The following is a 20,217-nucleotide window of genomic DNA, read 5'->3' as shown; positions in this document are numbered from 1 at the left end:
AGTGTGTTGAGGATCATTTGGTATTTCATGCACAGGAGCGTCTCCCCTGCTATGCCAGCAGCGTTCCAGTGACAAATGTCATTCCCCAGGGCTGCATGGCCATCCAACACCAAATCCATAGTTCCTTCGTGGTGGTGAATATGCTGGTTGGGACTCAGACACGTGCCATGTGTTACAGAAAGTTTGGCGCCTTGAATCTTCTTGGCATAACTTGACAGCTCGCTGTTGAAACTGGCTGCAATACGTGGCATGGCAGCGTCAGCCCCCGTCTCTGGTGTTTGTTTTTCACTTTTTAATAAGAGGAGGTGCCTCTGATTGCTGCCAACCTCCTCCCATCCCTGCTCTCCCATTTTCGCCTCCTGCTCCCAGTCAGCTGCAACCACTACCGCCTGCCTAGTGTTGAAGCAGCCCCAGGACCTGGGGAAGGTATGAGGGCCCCGAGCGTGCTGGTGTCAGTGCAAACATCCTTACACACCACCATGCCAGAGGGATGCTGGTTTTGCCCTGTGGGCATGCAAGGCTTCTTCCAAGTGAGCCACAGTCAGATCCAGCGTGTGCAAAGTGCTGTCAAACACGTGGGCTTGCTGGAAGGACCACAACCCCCTTGCTGGTGGCTGACAGCTTCTGCTCTGCCTTTTCATTGCTTAAAGTATGTAGCAGTTTTGTGCGTGTTTTTATTTAAAACAAGAGAAACCACACAAATAAAACACCAAACCACCTCTTCAATGTGACAATGCATTGCTTTTCTCCCTGCAAAAAAATTTGGATGAGGGGAGGGGTTCATGTAAGGGGGAGAAATTAACTCCACTTTCCAGAAAAGGGGATCAAACAGTGTGGGTGTCCCAGCAGCGAATGGCACTGGTGAGTGCAAGGTGTTAATCACACCCCAGAGCATTTTGCAGTTGGCTGTTTTCAGCCATGCTTTTAATCAATATGGTATTTTAGTTCTATCAAATTCAGAATGAAAGTGTGTCTCAAATATGCCTTGTTGCTATCAACTTTTAACCAACCAAACTTCAGAAAACTTGCTTCAGCTGTTGTAAATCTTCCAGAAACTGGGTATTTTTAATTAGGCTGGTTGCTGGAGGGTGACTGCAATGGATGCCAGCTGTGTCGTGATACTTACGGGATGCTGAAGCAAGCGTGGTTTCCCCTTTGCCTGAAGCATTACAAATCACTTCCAAAAATCCATGGGCCAGTTGCAGTTGCCCTGCTTGAGACAAGAAGGTCAGGAGGAGATAAAGATGAAGCATTTTTTCCCCCAGCCCACCACCTTTCTGGCAAGATGTTAAAGAGAAACTCATGTCACTTCACGGTGAAAGAGCATTACAAATCGCATCCTATCTAGGTAAAGTCCCCATCTTATTTCTAAGCATGGATTTTTTTACCTTTTTTTTTTTTTTTTTTTTTTAAATTTGCTGGTTTCTTGAGCTGTAGTAAAGTATTGCCGTGGATTTCTACAAAGCTGCTCTATCTTGTCCCAGGAGCTGACAACCCGTGAGCAAACGTGAAGTGACTGCTGCGTATTTTGAGAGACAAGTACTTTTTTGTGTTAGGATCCCGTGGTGATAAGAGCTAGGCAGTGTAAATATGGATAAGTATTAACTGACTGCATATACAGCAGCATATAGGGAGCAGTCATTTAGTGGTTTATGTGTGAAACCATGGAAGGAAGAGGCTGGAACCTTCTGCTGTTTGGTGTGAAATCTCTGTTGGTGCAAGGTATAATCAAGAGAAGCAGGTTCTTAGGGTGGTTGTCTCTACATTATATTCTTGTTTTAATTAAGCCTCGTCTGTTACGCGTGACAATGCTTCCAATAGTAAAACTGTCTATCTGACTACTTTAAGATAAGCAGGTTTTGCTGAAGTGGAAGTGGCGTGGTCAGTCGCTAAGTGGAAGCATAGCTGAAGCGCAGGGTCTAGGGTGGCTTGTTTCACCCCCTGCAGGAGTGCTTTTAACGTTAGGCTCTCTTTCTGCTGGGAATACCCTCGTTAGCTGAAAATGTTGATGCTGTGATCACATGGCTCTTTCAATATCAACAATTAATGTCCAAAACAATTCTTCTGAAGCTTCTTCTGATGTTGGCCAGTTAAGTGCTCCGTTGCCTACTGTTCTGTTTCGGTCATAAAGAAATATTAAATTCAGATGTCTTTATAATGACAATTTCCTATTCTTTCCTGAAATAAATTGTGCCTTCTACGAATGTTTCTAGGAGGTTAATGAATAATTGACTACCGAGAAAAAGGGAAGGTCCTTTTAATAGGCAATTGAATCTGGTGTGATTAATTAATGAAAATTAATAGTTAGGCCTAGAGCTCTAAATGTGATATAAATAGCTTGGTGTAGATACGCAATATTTAGGCAGCAGGATGTTCTTATTATTGTCAATTCCAAACACTGTTACACTTTTTACATGCATCTTCAAATTATTTAAATTTGGTTTCCCAAAAAATGAAGCTTAGAGTTTATGTGTTTAGGACCTGTACTTGAATACAGGGACCCCTGTTATGTTATTCATGTCTAGGTAAGGGAGAGAATACCAAAAAGTAGGTGTGGTTTTCTTTCTATTTTTTTCCCCTCCTTAATTTTTTTCCCTTTTTGTTATGCCTGTGCAGGCACTTGTTCAAATTGAAAAATCAGCTTTGAATCTTTGTATCTTCTAGGTAGGAAGAGTGTGCAGTGACTGTTAAAATGAAAAATATTTTATAGCTGTTGCTTTTATAGTTGATTTTATATGTTAGCTACTGATGAGCCAGTAATAAATCAGTGCAAGCCTCGCATGCCTACCTATTTTTTTTTTTTCTTCACACAGAACTTGGATATTTTTTGCTCCCTGCTCTGCTCCGTGCAGTGAACTGCACTGGGGAGTTTTCCTGTTTTGAAGAAGGATTTGGAAGGGAAGGCGCTACCACACTTCAGATCTTGATCTTCTTTGCTGTTTGTAGATGCTTCTTTGCCAGTCAGCCAGGTCAATATTAAAACCCAAGCTCTGCTGCCTATAAACCTGAAGATTATGTTTATATCAGCGTTTCCAATTTCTCCTATCTGGAGTTTAGAAATGGGCTACAAATTGAGTTCCCAGAAAGGGAGGAAGGCCATGAGTGCCAAAGCTTAGCAGTCTCCTGGCCAGCCTGCTAGTGAACCGTGCTGCCCGCCCCACACCACACGGGGCTGAGCGAGGCAGGGGCTGCTGGTTTGCCTGGTTCCAGTGTGCTACCTGCGCTACCCATGTTTGTCTTGCCCTTTTTGGAGCTTCCATATCACTTTCTGTCAGCTATAAGTGACTGTATTAATGTGGTTAGGCTTATACCTAGGTGTTGGAATGATGATGATGATGATGATTATTACTAAATTTCTGTGTTGTTCTCAATCCCTCCCTCAATTCCCCCACCCCGCCCAAAAAAAAAATTGTAATTTGCTTTTGCTTTGATTTTTTGTTTATGTGATTATGCAGAAACATTGCTGGTGACACCAGCACAGCAATGGAGATGGCGGCCTGACAATGACTAGCCCAGCAATTCTCAGCCTTTTAAATCCTCAGCCTTCCTCTATCCATTTGTTTCCATTTCAAAGGTGGCCTGTCTTTTAGATGAGTTTGTTTTAATCAAATGCATGTGAGTACATAGATGTGATGTGGGTGTGTTATTTATAGCTTTACAGTGTCAGATGCGAAGTGCTCTGAGCAACAGCTTCTGGCCAGGTTAAAAGAAAAACCACCTCCGGGTGAAGCTTATACCCATGGTTTAATTCCAGGTAGGTGAAGCTGCAGGTGTGTGTTGTCTGGATTTTGGGGCAAGGGAAACCCGTTACCGGTAATGAAACTGTTGGAGGTTGGTTGTCTGCTGTCGGAGCACCCATTCTCTGTATTTGCTGGCAACGTACCCTCAGGCATCAAATGCTGGAAAATGCAACTGGGGCAGAGCTGTTTCCTGAGGACCCGCAAGCAGACCTTCAACCTCGGCAAGGGAAGACCATTTTTCTTCAGTCATTCCCTCACATTTCTAAGTAAGCTGAATGTATAACCTAGAATGACATCCATTTCCTAAGGTTATTTATGCAAATAACAACTGAAAAAATCTCTTGCTGGTAGCAGGGCACTTAACAGCAACTCAAATTAAACCAGGAGAAATCGCAAGATAAGAGAAGCCTGTGGTGCTGGTTCTTCACTCACAGATATTACCTATATACCCCGACTGATGGGCATCTTTTCCTGGGTTAAAGTGAGGACTTGCAGAGTCCCATGTTTCTTTCACAGGCAAATTCTGACCCATTCAGGCATGTCTGTAAACAGAGACAGATATCCCAAGCAACACAAAAAATCATTATGAGAAATAAAAGATAAAAATAACAGTGTCGGGTTTTACGTGCTAAAAAAATTAACTTTGCATTTTTTTTGGTGCATGGACACAGAAAGGAGTCGTCATGAGGGTGATTTTGTGTGTGATAGATGAACTCAGCACATACCCAGTCTGTGGCCCTGGCTTACCCTGAACGGAGGTTTTTCCACTGAAATGGTGATTGTAGGTGCTGGGGGTTTTTTTCATGCGTTAGCAGATGCGTGGCACCTCACTGACCTGCAAGCGGGTCAGGGTGTTGGGTCTCCTGGCGTTTGTGAACACCCGGTGTTTCCTCTCCTTTGGGTAAGAGCTGGAAAGGAAGCCGGTTTATTTAGAAAAGTTGTGGGGGGGGTTGTTTACTTCTGCCTATTCTTACTCTTGGTAGGAATGGCATTCCTCCTTTTGTGTGAAACATCTGGCTAAATTATAAATGTGAGGAAGTGACTGAAGGAATGGCTTAAGTGAATTGCTGTTTATGGGGTGATTTTGTGGAATTTCCACTTGTTATATAGGAAGATCTGTTAAAGTAAGGAAATAGACAATAACAGGAGCTCCTGTTCTTAAAAACCTGAGCATAAACTTGCCCCCGGACGAGGCCGGTGTTTTGTGGTGGGGCGGGCAGTGCTGCAGGAGGGCGCTTGCTGGTGTGAGCTGCTTTCCCACCCGCAGTGAGCACGTCCCCCCATCAGTCTGGAACCACCCAGAGCAGCCCCAGCGCCTGGTGGCTCCAGCCTCAATTCCCAGTTTTCCAGGATTTCCAGCTCTACCCCTTTTTTCAGATGAGAAAACAGCTATTAAGCCTTCCCTATGACTGGAAGAGTTGTGCAAACAGGCTAGGGGTGGGTAGAGAGGCTCCCAACAGCCTCATGCAGGGGTTTTCTCCTGGGGTCTGGCTGCTCCGTGGTGGGGGGCATGGGCAGAGCTCAGCGCAGCCATGGTCGCCCCTGGGGCAGGCTCTCCAGGTGGGACCCAGGGGCATCGTTTCTTTAGCTCAAATCTGCGATCCTCAAATCTCAGTTCCTCCAATCCCTCAGTCAAACCTGAAGCAAAGGTCTTTTCCTTTTATGACTGCACTTTGAATTGAGAAAACTAAAAAGAAAAATAATAAGGCTGTTTTTCTTACTCTAGTTCCTAAATGGCATAATATACCTATTCCTCTTAGATACACGATGGAAGCTTTTTGGTTTGTAACTTATAATTTATTTTATTTTGTTTTTAGGACCTATAGTTCTGAACAGTTTTGTTCTTTATTTTTATCACTCTCTCATGTTACTCTTCCTCTTTTACTTATTTATTTTTGCCCTTGGCTGGGAATTCCAGATCCCCAATTATATAGCCCTCTGAGCTTTATCCTTCATTGAGCAAACACCAGAGTTCAGTATAATAAATATGACTGTTCTTTGGCAGCTCTCTCTGCCTGTCTTTCGGAGCTGAAGGGTTTACAGCACTTCCAAATGTCTTTAATTTTTTTTTCTTAAAATTTTGATTAGAAACATCACTCAGCAAGACAGAGGAGCAGTTTTCTCTGCTTCTGTAAACACATATAAATGTAAGTGGACATTAATTTTTTTTTTCTCAAATTATGCCTGCACTTTTTTTCAGTAAGAACAGATCTAACAGATGTAGTTATTCTTAGTTCCCCTGTAAACCAGAATGCCTTTTGGATATAATTCTTTAATTGGTAACTTGGTAAAATCTGGATGTTAGGTACAAGGTGGTTTTCCTAATTGGACTGTGCAGCTTGAAAGATACATCTGAAGCCAGACATCAGTTCCTCCTTGTTCCCGCACGCTCTTGAGGCAACAGCTTGTAGGTTTGTGAGGTGAATGGTCTGGGGAAGGGCTTTGACCTCCTTCCCCAGGGACGCTCTCCCCCTGAGCCCCGTGCCTGCTGTGCGTGCCTGGTGCTGCTCTGAAGTCAAGGAGCACGTGCCCTCCTCTGTTGCGTGCGTGGCTGGTAGGTGGTTGAGTCCCCAAGGGATTTCTGTGGTCCTCGTGCTGGAGGGGATGTGTACCTGTGGTGCTCTCCGGTTTGCTGCGTGCCGGCAGGTACGGGGACTTGCCCTGGGGATGAGCTGGTGTCCAAGCCCTGGGTGGGGGTGCTGAGGACCCCTTGTCACACCAGGAAAGGCAGAATCAGCCACAGAGCCTTTTTCTTTCCCCCATCACCCAACATTTTTCTCATGGATGGGAATCGTTGTTTAGTTTACCATGTTCCTTTAGGTGGTTGAACAGGGTTACAAAGCAAATCAGTGTTTGAGCTGAAAACTGAGCTCAGCTCTCGTACCTTTCCAGTTCAGCCCTTTCTTTCTTATCTCCTTACTGGCTCTTCAAGAAGACCCAAAGGAAGATTTGGAATCAGTAACTGAATTATTTCTGTTGTGTTGAGCAATGGAGCGATTTGTGCATAGCTCAGTGTGGGAAGGAAATCTGATATGATGGGCTGGGGACAGTCAGTCTATGATTTGGTGTGTGTGTCCCCCTCCACGGCCACCATCTCCTTTCTGCCACACTTCCTCGCTCTCCCACCCCCTAGGCATTTTTCTCTTTTGCTACAAAAGGGAGGTAAATATGGGAGATTTTTCTGACATACCTGAAGCTGTTTCCTGAGCAGGGGAAATCTAATGCCACGTGCCTTGCTCCTCTGGTATTGCATGCATAGAAAGAAGCACGTAAAAGTCATGTTGTCATTTCTGTACTAATAAGCAATTTAAGTATTGTTGCACAAACAAAAATATTATTATCTTAATGGAAAAACTGCTTTCTGCATGCATTTGTCATCAAAGTAAGTACTAGGACTTACTGAAGAGACAACCTCCCAAAAATCCCCTGACCTTAAGAGCGCAGCTTGGCCATACCTAGGCAAGGTGAGGTCTACCCCAGGCTCTGCCAGCTGGCGTCCTAGGCAGCATTGCCTCTGCCCACAGATTTTGTCTTTGACTTTGCACCATCACAGGTACAGTGGAGCACTACTCAATAGGAACTACCATGTGAATCTTTAGAGAATCGTGCAGAAAAATACTTAAGAATTGGTAAGAAAAGGTTATGAGTCGTTCATCTCCCAGGGGCATGTAAGTGTCTTCACAATTTTAGCTGTAGTTGTGATGTGTGCAAAGTTTACTAATGTTGTAATCGGAACAAGTGAAATCCCCTTGTATGAACTGCAGCTGGATTCCGTCCAAGGAGCTCAGTTTCCTTTTAATGCTGTGTTGCTAATTAGCTCAGCAATTCGTTCTGGTTTTATTTGGAACAAATCAGTGAGTGTTGCCATCTTTGAACTCTTCTGTAAGTGGCAGGAGTTTTCTTGAAAGAGGTCTTTCACTGGAGAAAAGCGAGCATCCTCCACGGGAGGATGGCTTCTGCTCGGCGAGATCGGTGTATTCCCAGCCTACTTGCTAGCTTCCACGGAAGGAGGATATTAAGAAACACGAGCTTTCTCTTTTTCAAAGTTATTGCAAAGCAGTAGGAGGTTTTCCATCCATTCAGCAGCAGTATTTAGCTCTTACCACAGTTTTATTAGGATATATTAGTATTTTACCCTTGTAAAGCTACATATTCTTCTCGGCGATGAGATACTCTTGAACAGACTCATCCATTTTTCTGGGATGATCCTGGGAAAACTTCAAATCCCAGTGGATGTTTTTGGGTGGTCTGGTTCGGTGTTGCATTGACATCCTTAGCACAGCAATTTATATGGAAATTACGATAACTTCAATAGATTCAGGAAGCAGGTTTTTTTTCCCAAGGTTGGATGTCATATCTTTTTCACTTTAAAATCAGTTGACTGAAAGGAAATATTCACTGGTCTTTCCTTTTTCCCCTAGAATATATTTTTTTTTTTCCTCCTTTATGGGAATGTTACTTGGAATATAAAAGCTGACTGGGAAATGGAAGAGGTAAAACAATACCTGTACTTCTTCTAACTTTGGCTGCTTTTGTATCAAAAGGAGTTTTCTCACCACCCATATGCTACCACAGCCTCATTTTTCTTTTTGTATCATCATAGGTTTAATATTAGGGGAGACTCCACCAGGGGCCATTCTACTCGTGCCAATGCTGGTGCAGAGGTTGCGTGCACTGGTCGGTGCGGTCCTCGCTCCTCACGTGGGCATTCCCATTCTGCCTGCCTGCCTTTGCCTTCCCCAGACCCACATCAGCTTTGACGCTGAATCCCAGAGACAGAGGACAATCAGTGCAAAAGTCGCCCCATTAGTTTGAGCAGCACTTCCTTCTCCAGGGGACGCACCCAAAATATAATGGCTTATGGGCTCTGAATCTCCCAAGCTCCACTTTCCGTGTTCATGAAACACCTATCCAGAGTGCCTGGCATAAATCTTTAAAAACAAGGATGCCCCAGGGGCCAAATGTGTGACAGCCTTTCACAAGCATGCTTACTAATTGGTTTTGATTAAGTCACCTGCATGTCTGCCGGCCCTTGGTTCGTGCTTTCAGCCAGTGCTGTGGTATTGTGGGCTCTCCCTGATGCTGGTGATGCCACCTGAGCAATTCGGGTCCTCTGAAACGGCACGGGATTCTTCAGGGCATCACCCAAATTTCTGCTGATTGCTTTTGACATCAGAGGGGGTCAGGGAAGGGCTTTTGCCTTTACAATTATATATACATAAACACACACACATATATCCATACATATGTGTGTGTATGTTTATACACATGTGTGCGTATGGGTTTACGGCTGTATTCATGTGAGTTTAATAACCACCCACCCAAATGTTTGCTTAGACTCTGTGCGTAAGCATTTGGAGGGCTTGTTATTAAGTTTGCACAAGCTGAAGGAGCAAGGTGCTTTCCAGGGGTTGTGCCTCCGGTGTGTGGTGCTTCAGACAAGCTGTCCTTCATCGGTCCAAGGGAGGGCATGCAGGGCAGGTGGCGCTTTATGAAGACCTGGGGAGCACTGAAATCGTTTCTTGGCCACGCATTTAAAGGTTTCCTCTGTGCTTGTCTTTTCTGCTTGGTAAGCTAGGCTTCAAACAGCTCCAGGGCTCCCATGTCAAATTCTTGCTAGCAGTATGCAATTCTGCTGGGAATATCCTCAGATCTGGGGCTTGGTGCATTTACTCGTTCATCCAACAGCATGACAGTAATAGTGAAAAACTCCTGCTTGCAGCAGCATCTCACATGGGATCAGTGCTCACGGAGAGAGAGGCTGCCCCTCGCTACCCTGCTGCCTCAGAGAGCTGGGAAACGCTTAATAAACCTGAAGCAAGGTGTTAGGCTGCTATTTCTTTGTTCTCGCCTTTTTGAGGGCCATCACCTGTCATGTGGTTGCAGACTGAGATTTAGAAATAGCTGCTGCTGGAATATTATTTGCCACTTGGTTAATTAAGAGATTGCAATGCAGATTTGTGGCTATTGAAGGTCTTCTCTGTTCTTATTTTAAGTGGCTACAATATTGTTAGAAATTTGCTAACAAATACAAATGCAGAACCCTTTCATCTGAAGCATCAAAGAAAATGAGCTCCTCTGATACCTCTCACACCGGTTTTTGTTGCAGCTGCTCTCATTCATTCCTGTCAAAAAGATGCCAGTTGTGATTTAGATCCTGCCAAGAGCAAAGGGGCCAGCTGTTGTGAACAGCAGAGGTGTTCCATTTGCAAAATATTCCTGTGATCGCTTCTGCATTTCATTTAGAGTAAGCCACCTATTTGGAACAAGGAAGAATCCAATAACTTTCTACACAATCTTCATTTTGTGCAAAAAAAAAAGCAAACAGTGACATGGGTTTGGAGAGTCTGTTAATGGAGGAGGAGGAAGTTATAGACCAGATTTGGAAGATTCTTTTTTTTTTTTTTTTTTTTTTTTTATAGATACCAGTTAACATATATGAGCGCTTGTCTCATGGCAAAGCTTTGTTCATCACTGTTGTTGCAATCCCATTTAAATTAAGTCATCTTTATCCTGAAATCGGTGTGTTCTGTATCTACCAGTTACTTAGGCTCTTTGTCACTGCTGTTTAGGTTTCCAGGGCCGCCCTCCTGGGTTTTTTTCGCAATGCCATTATTCACATACAGGAACTGTCATCAAAAATCAGTGTTGGCTGGGAGCTGCTGCGTGGCAGCAGCAAAGATGATGCTGCTTTCCTCTGGAAGCAGGATAGATGGCTACTGCAGTTTCCACAAATGTGATTTAACATTTCTTTGTTTCTATCACTTCGTGAACGGCAGGCAGCGTGCTATGTTAAAGGTTTCTTACGCAGTCAGCCATCTGTTTGGTAAGATGTTGTTTGTCTTGTGCAACGTAAAACTGATCAAATACAGACACTATGGGATGAACAGAGGAACAGCGCATGCTCCCTCCTCTGCCGCTGATGCTCCCTGGGAGCCAGCTTGGATCCAGAGCGGGATCGCAGGCATCGCTGTGTCCCACGCAGTGGTCAGGAAGACCCTGCTTGGGGTCTCCTGTGCCTGGAGGAGCCGAGCTCCCCCTTGCCCTTGCCCTGCCCAGCTGCCTGCTGCGAGCACGCCTGGCCCCGGGAAGCACATGCATCTTGCCCGGGTGGTCCCCAGCTCCTGCAACTGCATTCGTGGGGTGCGAGTGAAAGCCCTGCATCGACCCTGAGCTGGCTCCCTGTCTGCGGTCCAAACACTCCACCCGTGGGTAAGCTACAGGCTGATTGTAGCTGGGAGGAGAGCTCCTCCTGAAATATCCTGACACAGCTGAGTGATACCAGACCTGAAATCGGGTTGACGTGATACTCATTTGTGCCTTACAGGAGAGAGTCGGGCGTGTGGGAAGTAAAGAGAGGGAAGGCTGCGCCTTGTGTTTTGGCTGGATCTTGGATGAGTGGTATAGCCACATGTACTTTTTCCATGCTATGCCTCTTCATGCACGTTGTAGTGTTCACAGCAGCGGAGGCTTCAGTAGTGTATCTAAAAGGTATTTTGCCTAGCATCACTATCCTGGTACTTGTATACAAAATGAACGTCTGATCTAGCTTTGGTAAGAAAGTTACCCATTCTGATCAGATGTCTGTCTGTCTGATAGCTCCATCCAGCAGATGTGGGGTACCTATCCTGGTGGGAAATGACGAGCGGCACGGCGTGTCCGGTGAGGTGCCGCACTGGCTGCCCACCCCGGAGCCAGCCTGATGGCTCCATCAGCTCGGGTTGTGGCAGTGCGTGGGCAACTGATTGGACACACATAAGAAATGTTAATTAGATATAAATGGTGGGAAAAGAATTCCCCTGCCAAATCTATGATGTGTAGAAAAGTACCTTTGACGGAGTACCCGTGTCACTTCATAAGTGTATTTTAGAATAACTTTTGACCTGCTGTGCTGTTGGGGGAAAATAATCCCATTTTTCTTACTTGGCCATTGGAGGCTTAGTCTATTACTGCTGTCCTTGCTTGGCAGTGGATTGGATTTCTCCAGAGAGTAAATTAGATTTTTTCCTTTCCTTCCACTCTGTCTCTGTCCTGTGTTTACATCAGCTGGCAGTTGGCTGTGCACTGTGTGATAACCTTTCCTTCCGTGCGTTGCTTCATTTGCTGTTCTCTAATAAACTGTATTTACACGTGGTGCTTCCTCCCTTACTTCTGGTGACAGCAAAGAGGATCGAGGAAGAGTGCTCCGTCTCTGAACTCAGCCGGGAGCAAGTGCGGGCTTAACCTGGGCCGTTTCGGCCGGCGCTGAATCAGAAGTGCGCTAATTGGGACGGAGAGTGTACAGAGTTCGTGGGTAGGGCTGGCGGCTTTTAGAAGTTTGTGTCTGGTAACCACCTGGAATTTGAGGTATATAAGCAGATATGCTGGAACTAATTTATTTACTTCTCCCCCTACCAGCCAGCTGCAAGCATAAATGCTTGTCTGGGAGTTTATTAATAGTTTTTGCTGCAGTTTTATCTGGTCAGCCAGCCACAAGCGAGCCTGGGGGCTGTGTTATTCTAGGAATATCCAGCGAGATGATCTGTTTACAGCAGAGGGCGAATTCCATGGAGAGTACTGGAGGAAGAAGAGGTCCCCGAGGTTTGAGCGAGCTTGGTGGGAATTTGGAAATGTGGCAGCAGCGGGGACAGGGGCGCCTCCCAGCAGTCTTCAAGATCACCATGACAGAGCTTGTCATGCCAAAAGGCTCAGCTCAGGGAGCACTGCGGTGGTGGGATATGCTGGAAGTGCTGAACAGTTTGGAAAACTAAGTGCTGTGGGATTTTTATTTTTTTCCTCTTTCCTTTTGTGCTCTGTTGAAAAGCAGAGTCCAAATGCAAAATCCTACCTTAGGGCCACAGCCTGTGCTTTTCTCTTGAGCGAGCTGGGCAGCTGCTGGGGCTGAGAGACGAACACAGCCCTAGTGCTTTGGGATGCTACCACCACAGGGAATTTCTGGTGTCCCACATTTTACACCTGAAACTGCGTTACGTGAGCTTTCTTCTGCTCTATTGATAGTCTGGGTCTTGTTCATGTGAGCCTGATTGTTTTCCTCCCTTTTGGGATAGGGGAACATCTTGAGGGGTCCTTAGAGGGAAGGAATTAAAGAGTATAAAGTAATATGGGGGAAACTAAAAAAAAAATTACCACTTTTTTTTTTTTAATATAATGTGAAACTGTGCATGTGAATCTAGAATCAAACTGTCTCCTCGGGGATTTTTTTCCATGTGAATGCAGTTGCCCAGACTTCAGGTCCTTTGTCCTGGCCATTTTCTCCAAGGGTTACTCAAATATAATTACAGTCTTAGTGGCTCGTAGGCTGAAACCGGGTGGGGAGAGAAAGCTGCAAAGGCACAAAAAGCAGTCAGCTTGTGGTTTCTGCTGGAGCTAGCGCTTAGGCTGTGGTGCAAGAATTGCTTTGTGTTTTGGGATTGGAGATGGGTGAGTGAATGCTGGAGTTGTTCAGGGAGTGTGGTTTAACCTCTTTTTCCTCTTGATATATTATTTGTAAGTGACTTACAACTTCCTTTTTTTTTTTTCTTTAAATAAAGGTATTTACTGTTAATCCTTGTGCAAATATCCTATGAGAATAAATGTCAGCCTTTGAAGACAAACGAGAAGGTTTCTGAAACCTGAAACGAATCATTTGTTACTGGTGCGCAGGTGTAAGACCGAGCAAGAAAGGATGGGACGAGGCCCTTGGTCCCCTCGTGGCCATGATGGCTGACCCGGTGGGGTTTGGAGGAGGTGGGCTATGCGGGGCCATGCTCTGTGGCCACATGAGCTGATGTTAACCCGGTGTTACTGTAGTCCTCCCTGGTCACCCATCCACGTGTCCATCTCCTCCAGCCGGACTGCTGCTTCCACAGCTGCAGGCAGAGAGGGTGGTAGAGAGGAGCCAGCTGGAAAGGGGAGAGGGCAGCATTGCAGGTGTCAGGCCGTGGCATATGTGGATAATTTTAACTCAATTTCCCATCTTCTTTTTAGAAGAGGTTGCCTGAAAAATTGTTGTCAATGATAGCAGCGCAGGGCTTTTTCCATCCCAGTGGTATGGAGAGGAGAAGCTCTTAGCAAAGGCTACTCGTGCTTTCCAGTCTAAAATCCGTGTGCCCCTTGTCACCAGTGCCAGTTGCCTTTGCTGTGGGCAGCCTGTTGTCTGACTTGTGGTTTGTATCATGCCTTTCTCTGCTGGTGCCCAGGGGTGGCAACCTCCTGCAGGAGGGAGCAGCTCCGCACACGGTGGGGCTGAGCCCCCCGAGGCATTGCAGAGGCTCTTTGTTAGCTCCCTCCTCGCCCACATCCCGACAAGGCAGGGCTGAGCCATGAGCCCTTCTGGCCCCATGTGTCCCATGCGGAGCGGGTGCTCTCAACTCCCTGCGCCGTCCCGGCTGAGCTGTCAGAGGTGTTGGGGTCTTCCTAAATTTTGCCAACCATACAGAGGTATGTGATAGAGTCCTGTCCTTTTCAATAAATCTCAGCCTTTTTGGTCAGCTGTCAGGGACAATTGATTTTAGTGTGAAATAATCTAGAGCCCTGTCGTCTTTTGCAAGCTATTTCTAGCTTTCCAAAGACTATAAAAAAAGCAAAACCTTTCAGGACTAATGGCTCTGCAGACACTCCAAAGATGTGTGCGGGCCTGAGATGTGCCATACCTCATCCACCGATGGCCTTTCTGCATCTTCCTTTCTGCTTCTCTCTCTGGGTTTTTCCAGGCACACCTATTTCCAGATGAGGGAATATAAATGGTGTGCACTGGTTTAAGTACCGTATAATTGCAGTGAATTAATTCACTGATGTTTATATGCACTTCTTTTTGGCAAAACTGCAGATGCGCTTGCTGAAGGGCCTCCCAGCGCTTCGGGTGCTCTGTGGAATGGGCTGCTTTTGCCTGTGAAGGCTTATTCAGGCATTCCCTCCTTTCTAACAAGAGTCCCAAAGGAGGCAACACAGGGGGATTGAGGGAGAGAAAATGAATCCCATTTAAAGAAAATTAATTTCAGTATTCCAAAACCTGCTTGGGAGATCTTACCCAATCCGATTCTGGTGGTGTGCTGTGGGCTGGAAATAACAATGAATTACTCATTTTAAGTTGTTCCTTTGTTCTGGTCTGCCAAGAAAATCTTATCTAACCTTGCCCCTGTTGTCACATAGCGTGCAGTGTGGATCAAAGGAGGACTTGCATGTGACAGCGTTGCCTTCAGCCCATAGTTTTCCTGGTCCTAAAAACTACTTGTTGTTCTTTTTAGACATGTTTGGAAAACGCTGCAAGTTTGAAACCTCTGTTGCATTCTGTATTCACCTAAGGTGCAAGAGTGTACCCCGATAACCTGCTTGTTAAAGCTAGACAGTCAGAAAGTCTGAACAAGCTCAAAGCTGTGTAGGTCCATTGGCATCTGAGGCAGCTTTTCTCAGGCCAGCATCCGTCATGAAACTTAACTCTGCTGAAACCCAAGGGCTGCTTCTGCTCGGGGAGGACTGCACCGGCGAGGGAAGCCAGCCCAGGACATCTCCAAGGCTGCCTCCAGAGGGAAGCATGGGGACAGAGCCCTCCTCAGCAGGGGCTTTTCCCTCGGCATGTATCTGGGAAGTTTAGCACATCCTAGGGGTGTGTGTGGTTCTCTTAAGGGTCAAGTAGGGCCACTGCTGCAATGCTAGGGGTAAGCAAAAAGGACAATGTATGAAGCAGTGGGGGAGCTGCTTTGAAATCTGTCCTCTTAGTATACCAGAAACGTTGGTTTGAAAGTCCTTTTCTTGAACTTGGCCTTTGTCGCTAGGAACAGCCAATATAGCTGTCATGGTTCTTATTTCCTTGGTTAATATTTGAAAGTATTTCCCATGGGATTTCTAAATAACTCAGAGACTATATAGAAGGAAAAAGTTGGTTTTATTATTTTCGCCCCCAGAAGCCTGTAAGTAGGCAGATTTTACACAACCACACTCATTCTCTGATGGATTTCACTCATGCATGCTCTCACACCCGTGCACTCACGAGTACCGAGGCATGTCCACGTGCTCTGGCCAGGGTCACTTGTGGGACACAGAGGACAAGAGGCAGTGGCTGCTGAGTCCTCATCACATCCCTGAGGTTGTTCTTGGCAGGCAACAACAAACCAGTGTGGGGTTGCTTTTCATACCCTTTGGGAGTTAATGATGTTTACAGGTTTTTTGCTTCATTGTTTTTTCTCATCCCTCATAATTCTCAGGCAAGCTTACTGAATTTCTGTTCTCTTTTTCTCATAGTCTTGATATTTTATGACTCCAGTCCTGTTCTTCATCATCTTGATACCTTATCTGTAGGTCACGTTGTTCCTCCTCCTTTTGTTACTTGAATGAAATCACGGGTAGGGTGCGATTGGCACACTGGGCACGTGCCACTCCTTTAACCCGTGCTCTCCCCATCCTTCTGGTGCCTGCTCACTTGCTCTCACACAGGCATAGGCTCATGCATGCACATAGACCTTTACTCTGCCTGTGTTCATCGCCCCAGGCAACACCTCTGGTACAAATTGCTGCATGCAGACTCACGGAGTAACGTATCTGGCCCCAGCACTGTTCCTTCCCTGCCAGAACGTGTCTCTGCGCATCCCACGTGTTAGTAGTGGGGTGACTTTGAGTGCATCAAACAACCCCCCAAAATGCTCGAATACCTTGTAAGAAGGGGCACAGTTCACACCAGCTCTCCCTGTGGCAGGTTTGAGGGCCGTGAGGCTGGTGAGCATGGATTTGCTCACTTCTGTAGTGGAAGGGCATAGAGGATAGGGTCCGAGAGGAGGATTTCTACACTTCATTTCTGCATTTCCCAGCCAGAGGCGTGGGCCATGCAATGAACCCCGTGCATCCAGCGTCTCGTGTCTGTGATGCCTGCAGGGCCCGGGTCTGCACCACGCGTGTGGTGCGGCGGCTGCCTTCAGCCTGGGTTGTACCTATGGCATATGTGGAGCAGTTCTGCCACTGGGATTGACTGGGTCCCGCTTCTGCATTTCTGATGCCTGCTGTTACTGGGTGTCTACTGATGTTGGGAAAGTCTGTCCCGCCTGTCTGATTTCACTGCCCAAGTAACTGCAGGACGGCTTTGCATGCAGGTTTCAACTTGCACATATGATAATTTGCGTGGGACTTGTGGAAATGCTGGAGCGTGTCCAGAGAAGGGCAACAAAGCTGGTGAGGGGTCTGGAGCACAAGTCTGGTGTGGAGCGGCTGAGGGAGCTGGGGTTGTTCAGCCTGGAGAAAAGGAGATTGAGGGGAGACCTGATCGCCCTCTACAACTGCCTGATGGGAGGCTGTAGCCAGGTGGGTGTTGGTCTCTTCTCCCAAGTAACAAGTGATAAGATGAGAGGAAATGGCCTCAAGTTGTGCCAGAGCAGGTTTAGGTTGGACATTAGGAAAAATTTTTTCACCAGAAGGGCTGTCAAGCATTGGAACGGGCTGCCCAGGGAAGGGGTTGAGTCTCCATCCCTGGAGATATTTAAAAGACCGGTAGGTGAGGTGCTCAGGGACATGGTTTAGTGGTGGGATGGCAGTGTTAAGTTAATGGTTGGGACTTGATGATCTTAAAGGTCTTTTCGAACCTAAACAATTCTGTGATTCTACGATTCTAAATTAGGCAAGTGAGTTGATTCTACTGCTCTGACTGTGCTGCCTAGAGTAGAAATTCTAGGCAAGGAAGCAAAGTGCTTTCCATGCCTATCTCCTTGCCCACACAAAATTTTCCAAGCAGAGCAAATGAATGTATCCAGGTGTTTTTGGTACTGATGGTAATTTCCATGATTTGTGTGTATGACAAGGGTTTACTTGATTCTCCATGCTCCACATGATCATTGAGGTGGAAACCTTTTCACTGAGTGGGGGAGCTGGAGCTTTCTTGCTAGATTTGCTGTGGGTGGATAAAGCTGATCTCTGCCTCGTAGTAATTTCATGCAAGTCCATAATTTTTATCACGTGAATGGGGTGGAAATTGCCGTGGCCGCCAAGGCCTTGTGGCGGGGTGCATGGTGGCGCCGGTGGGAGCATCAGCAGCGTGCCTCTCCTAGGGCTGGAGCAGCAGTGCTGCGGTGGGTGGCTCTGCGGGCAGAGGTGGGGAAAGGTTGACTGCTACATGCTTCCTAAAAGCCGCGATGCCGAATCTTTTATCATAGCAAATTGATGCGAGAGATGTTGGAAAGTCAGTAGGCTGCCCTAATATGTAGGAACGTTTCAACAAGACTGTGGTATTTCATATACACGGAGCGCCTGCTGATGACACTTGAAAGTCATGTTCACCCAGCCTACAGCAGGGATTATTTTTTTGTGTGTTCTCCAGCTTTTTTAGAGGAAAGGGCAAAAATTGATCATATGCATGTGATAATGCAGAGGAGAAAACAGAAAACAGATGCTAAACAACCTCTGAAGTTATTTCCTTCCTATAAAATGAATAACTGCTGCATATGGAGTTACATACTATGCACCAGTGACTTAACAAAATATGATTTTATTATTTGGACACCTCTTTCTGACTTCATATAAAAGTTGTTCTCCTCTTGGTTATTTTTTTTTATCTGATACTAACCTAAGCAATGCCATTGAAATGCCAAAACCTTACCTATCAAATGCAGACTTCCCGTTTCTATAGCAACCAAACTCATCCTTGTACTTAATGAAGGAATATTGGAGTGTGAGTAACTGGGACTTTAAGGTTTAGAAAGACAAACAGAAGCACTTTATATTTGAAGATTAGGGAAATTAAACAGAAGTGACCTCTTTGCATAGAATAAAAAAAAATTGCCCAGGCTTGGGATACTTCATTAGTAAGATTGAAACCATATTAATGTAATAAGGAGCTCTGTGTTTTAATCTTGTTTTTCTAATTAAAATGTAAAAGGCTTTTATAGCAAGTGAGAGTCTTTGAGGGGTTTTTTTCCCCCTCTTCCTTTTCCAAAGCTGCTGTGTTTGTGGTTAAGCTAATGAAAATTTGGGCTGCCTCACAACAGATACATTTTCCTTCTGTATTGGCAAAAATCCATCGATATTTTTTGTCATTGGCTGAAAAGAAAGGGGGAGGAACAGCATGTGGTGTTTAATCCTATGTTTGATCTGCAAGCTAGTTCCTGGTCAGCTAGTTTAAATCTGCGTTACAGTGATAATTGCTGAACAAGCTACAGAGGAGAGCGTGAAGAAAGGAGCAGCTGTCATCTCTTCCTATTGTCTTATGGCTTTTCAATTACAATTTTAACGACCGTTAAATTCTGATTTAAAACAACTGTAGGAAACATCGCAAGGAAAAGCAACAGTGCTGACAGCAACATATCATGAATGTTTACGAGCCTGTGTTTCTGTATTAGCGTGCTGATAAGTACCACACAGCATTTGTGGCAGGTTTATTGTGCTTAATTATTAATCTGTAGAAGTGAATGTGGGCAAATGGGAAATATGAAATAGGGAATTCTGTTGCAATCTTACTGGCAAAAAACCCCTGTTTGAATATATTTCCACAAGACAGTCCAATTTCTCTGCTATTTCTTCTGTGATTTTTCTTTTGTTGTGTTTTTTGATGTTTTTTTTTTTTAAGCTGTGATTCTGATAAATTCATCATTTCTGAGGGCTAAATGAAAGGTAGACAGGGTTTAAGGAAGCTTTTATCTACTGAACGCACTTGCCACAAGGCGGCTGAGGCAACCGATGATACCACTGATGGTAGCAAATCGCCCCACAGCAAAAGGAAGGATGGAGGACAGGATAAGACAGATGGAAGACCGGCTTGTTTGAAAGTTGATCAAGATTAGCTATTGCGAAAACAAAAAGCGAACTCAGAAACCACCCACTCAGCAAAATCCAGCTTGAAACTGGCTGAGCCGTAGCATATTAAATGGTGGGCAGGTGGCATCCCGTATGAGCTGGGCGGCTCTGTCCTGCTGAGAGCTGCGCTCCCCTGCCTCCCAGCAAAGTGACTGGAAAGGCACGCGGCGTCTCTGAGACCTGTGAAAAGGCTCCACCCCAAAATCTTTGGGTTGTGTTTTACCCTATGTTCCCTGCAAAAAAAAAAAAAAAAAAAAAAAAAAACACCAAAAAAAACCCCAAAACTTTTCAGTTTGGTAAAATGCTTCTCTAGGCAGAGACTGAAGGAAAGCTGATGGATGAGGATACAGCAGGTCTGCAGGAGGTGTGGTGGGTGTATGGAAGTCACACTGTTTGCACCACAGCCAGCTGTTAATGGGCTTCTCTGGTGCTGCTAGGGTATTTGAAGCCTAAATACAGGCAGAAACAAGATGTATTTGATTGTTCATAACTTCAGCTGAAGGCCTTGAAGGACATTAACTCCCTGAAAGTGTCATAAAGAGATGCTCTGTGTGAGCCTTTGCTGGTGGGGGGGACTAATGCGCTCGTGTGTGCTCTGTGTTTCAGGGATAGAGCTCTGTCCTCCTGGGCACCGGTTCATGATCACCATGGTGGCGAGCTTCATCGAAATGGCAGGGCAGTTCCTCATGCCGGGGCTGGCTGCTCTCTGCAGGGACTGGCAGGTCCT

General features: G+C 45.6%; 1 protein-coding gene across 1 annotated transcript in view; it reads left to right on the top strand.

Annotated features, from left to right (window-relative positions):
- SLC22A23 (solute carrier family 22 member 23) overlaps positions 1 to 20,217 on the top strand; it is a 96,222-nt gene that overhangs the window by 43,146 nt on the left and 32,859 nt on the right. Inside the window, exon 3 of the mRNA XM_009640387.2 lies at positions 20,097 to 20,212. Within this exon, the coding sequence (XP_009638682.1) occupies positions 20,097 to 20,212 (116 nt within the window). The remainder of the gene's footprint in view (positions 1 to 20,096; positions 20,213 to 20,217) is intronic.

This window comes from Egretta garzetta, unplaced genomic scaffold (assembly GCF_000687185.1).
Source record: "Egretta garzetta isolate BGI_Z169 unplaced genomic scaffold, ASM68718v1 scaffold246, whole genome shotgun sequence".
Classification (NCBI taxonomy): Eukaryota; Metazoa; Chordata; class Aves; order Pelecaniformes; family Ardeidae; genus Egretta; species Egretta garzetta.
Note: the sequence above shows the minus strand (reverse complement) of the source record. Positions and strands in the feature narration are given on the sequence as shown.